General features: G+C 35.1%; 1 protein-coding gene across 1 annotated transcript; it reads right to left on the bottom strand.

The window, feature by feature from the left end:
• Positions 1 to 1,388: 1,388 nt before the first annotated feature.
• Positions 1,389 to 2,839, bottom strand: LOC101312445 (homeobox-leucine zipper protein HAT14-like). The gene is made up of 3 exons (XM_004299737.1): positions 2,390 to 2,839; positions 2,036 to 2,115; positions 1,389 to 1,906 (listed from the first exon to the last, which is right to left on the bottom strand). The coding sequence occupies exons 1-3, from the start codon at positions 2,747 to 2,749 to the stop codon at positions 1,651 to 1,653; spliced, it is 696 nt and encodes a 231-aa protein (XP_004299785.1). The 5' UTR covers positions 2,750 to 2,839; the 3' UTR covers positions 1,389 to 1,650.
• Positions 2,840 to 3,723: the final 884 nt, after the last annotated feature.

The following is a 3,723-nucleotide window of genomic DNA, read 5'->3' as shown; positions in this document are numbered from 1 at the left end:
GCCTAAGATCTACTTAGCCGACGGAAACCTTTCGTAGCCTAAGTTTTTACCTAGGCGACGGAAAAATATTCCGTCGGCTACGGAAGGTTTTCCGTCGGCTAAGTAGATCTTAGGCGACGAAAATATTATTTTTCCGTCGGCTAAGTGATTTTTTCCACTAATGGCCGGAAATATTTAATCACTATAAATCAAGTTTAGTTTATTATTATAACATATGTAACTAACGGGTTTGCATAATTAGACAAATTCTAGTAAAAGAGTTACAAATAAATAAACAAATTCAATTTTTTTTCTTGAATAAATGGCTGATTCAGCTGCCCTCAAGTCTTCGTTAATAATATTGTCAAATACAAGAGAAGGGACATGATGTCTAAAACCTTAATTACAAAGATTCGAAATGATATCGAGAATCTGTACAACGTACCTAAAGAGTTCTTAAAAATGAGAAGAGTGATTGCTTTGGTAGTGGCTAATGTTATCAACTCCTTTGAAGTTGATCTAGCCCCCTTCAGTGCCATCGTTTAGGATATTAAAGCTGCTTTAATTTAGGTGAAAACAAAGGAAATAGTGTACGTGCAGTATGCTTCGAGGCCAGCCATATGGTAGCATAGATTGGCAGGTTTTGGTTTTGAGTCTAGTAATGATCAGACTTCTTCCTAATGGTTCTCTCATGCTTCAGAATCATATATACTGGAGGCCCTTATGTACGATTTGTATCGTATTCAATAATAAAACCTTCTTTTACTAAAAGAAAAAGAATAATATGTTGTCGAAATAATATAGGGATGTCATTGTGGATGCTATTACGAATCCAAATAACTACATTTTATTACATTATTTGAGTTACTCTACAATAGGTGCTAAACTTGTTCTTTGAAGATATACTGCGTTGTGATTGCAGATAATTTTGTCAAAAGATAAAAATAATTGCAGACGATTGTGTTAATTGAACCATTTGTGATTATTATAGGATAAGGAACTCCTACATTTCACAATAATTTTGGGTAATTGGAGTCGCAAGTAGTGTATAACTATATATGTAGATTTACGTAATAAGAAATTATAACTTTATCTCACAATATGGAGATGGAATGTAAAACTTATGGTAAAAAGTCTTCCGCAAATCTGGAATAATGATTTGATTGTACCCTCTAAGTCGTCATTAATTCAAACAAATTAATGATAACATAAAACAGACACTAAAAAATAGGGTAGCAAATTCACATTAGTGGTAAATGCTATAGCATATCTTAAGTGAAGGATGAGTAAATTTGAAACCCTATATATACATATCATCATGCATAAAAAAACATCAACGTGCTAGTATTTTTCATCTAATAATTAGTCATTTTAAGTCTTAAAACCAAAACAAGAGCGGAACACTGATTCCAATAATTTTTTTCTATATCAGTAAATCAAAACAAACATATGATTCAGCAGTTTAGTCTTGCGGTAGTTGATTAGTAGTTGATTGATCGACATGATCACATCACTAGTTCTTGCTCCTACATATTTGGCTATGGCCGTGGCTATGAACCTAATCGAAAGCAATCTCAGTATAATTACAGCCAAAGCCGTTCGATCGATCTGCAATTTATTCATGAACTCCATCTTTCCGGACCACTCTGCGATGATCATCTGGCATCTGTTTTAATTCGTCGCTGCTGCTGCTGCTTCGTTATTAGGATATTGTTCATTGGCTTTTGCCTTTCTCTCACAAGATGAACACATTGTGAGCATTGTGGTCTTTGGGATTTGATGAGTCAATAGTGGTGATGATGCCCCATTCACACTCAACAATTTTAGCTCCTGCAATTCCTTCTTCAGTTTTCGGTTCTCGGCGTTCAGACTTTCGCACCATTTCTTCAAGAACTCACAGTCCACTTCTGTTTGCTTCAGCTTTGTCCTACAATATTAATTATAGAGATACTCCAAGTTAGTTCGTGTAAAGTAGACAACATAATATTCCTTCAGTTCGGCGTAATCAATAGCCCTAATTCACAGTTTGATAACAAAAGATTTAATGATCGATCACCTTGCTCTTCTGTTCTGGAACCAAACTTCAACCTGCCTCGGCTTCAGATTCAGTAGCTCAGCAAGTGCATGTTTCTGGTTCTGCATAATTAGTCTAACTATAAATTAATTAATTTAGCTAAAACAGAAACAAAATTTTTAACATCACAAGCATATATAACCTAGGGGGCCATGGTGTTATGTAAATCATGGAAAATTCTCGCATACAATGGCTGTATCTCAAAGCCACAAATTCTCAGACCTCGGGCGCTTAACTAGTTATATGATCAGTTTATTCAGGTCTGTATATCGAAGAAACTTTTTTTACAAAAAATTAGCTGCAGATCGATACCGGAGAGCTAGAAGATAGAATTACCGGATTAAGAGTGCTATGTCTCTTGAAGCTGTCTTCCAGCAAAGTGGTTTGCTCTTTTGTCAGCCTCAGTTTCTTTCTTGCACCATCTTTGAAGTTGGTGATCTCGCTATCGGCACGATCAGTGCTTCTCCGATCTTCATCGTCTTCATCGATGATATTCATCGTCAAACTGGATCTATTTGCCATGTGATGATCCAAGTTAGCAATCTTCTCCGGTTTTGGGAGAAGGGTAAATGATAGGTCAAAGCAAACCAGAGGCCTATCCTTGGAATTCCTCATCTCTTGCCTTGGAGCATATCCACCCAAGCCCAGTCCAAGTTGAAGCCTTGTGTTGCATGCTTCAGGATCATAATCAGCCATATTTCTTCAGAGGAGATCCAAGAAGAGAAGAAGGGAGAAAGATAGAGAGAGAATGAGAAGAGAGAGAGATAGAGAGATGAATATAGTTGTCAATTAGGAAAGTTAGGGGTAAGAGGGATTTGACAGATTTATGATGAGAGTTGAATTTCAATCAGTTATATTTGATTCTGTAATTATGAAGAATAGGTAGTAATTAGTACTAATGAAAAGTAGAGTATAAGAAAGAATAAAGAGAGGCGTTAAATTTTTGACTCCTTTTAGGAAACCAAACCTCCTTTAATTGCAATATAATAGTTTGATATGGGTTTTATGATTTTCTTCCATAAAATTGACTATCATAGTCTTTACTCGGTCCAAGGCGCGCTCCAAGTTCTTGAAACCTATGTTCACTGATTCAAGAGAAACCAAAGAAAAAACTATTTTGCAAAATTTAGTATCCAATGAAATACATATTGATAAGGACATAACTTTATATAAATCTTAATTTGAGAGTTTAACTATTTAATTGTTATTGATTGAAAACAAAACGTTTTCTCTATTTGTTTGATATGATAGATAATTATTTCCAATATCATTACTCTTCATTTTTTTTTTTAGTCGAACCATTACTCTCTTCATTTTGGATACCCAGAAATTTTGGTCTGGAAAAAATAGGAAAAAGGAATCCATGTTGGTTCCCTCTTCGACCCACCCATCAATCCATCATTTTTCCATTTACGTATGTTTCTTTTCTTCCTCGTATCAATCATTTTTTTTTTTGAAAAAAAGAAAATAAACTTTTATAAGCAAAAGCCCCTAGGGCATCCCAATTTTACAATATCAAAGAACAAGGCTCTAGAAGCCTCGTTAGAAACCCTATCATCCCAATGTAATGTGACAACACTAGAATGACCAATATTATATCAATCATTCTTTGTGCTCGACTGTCTATGACCATTCTACTTTCATGCACTACCAGGACAAGCACATTAGCC

The sequence above is a fragment of the Fragaria vesca genome, linkage group LG5 (assembly GCF_000184155.1).
Source record: "Fragaria vesca subsp. vesca linkage group LG5, FraVesHawaii_1.0, whole genome shotgun sequence".
Lineage (NCBI taxonomy): Eukaryota > Viridiplantae > Streptophyta > Magnoliopsida > Rosales > Rosaceae > Fragaria > Fragaria vesca.
The sequence above is the reverse complement of the archived record's forward strand: the minus strand, read 5'-3'. Positions and strand labels throughout refer to the sequence as shown.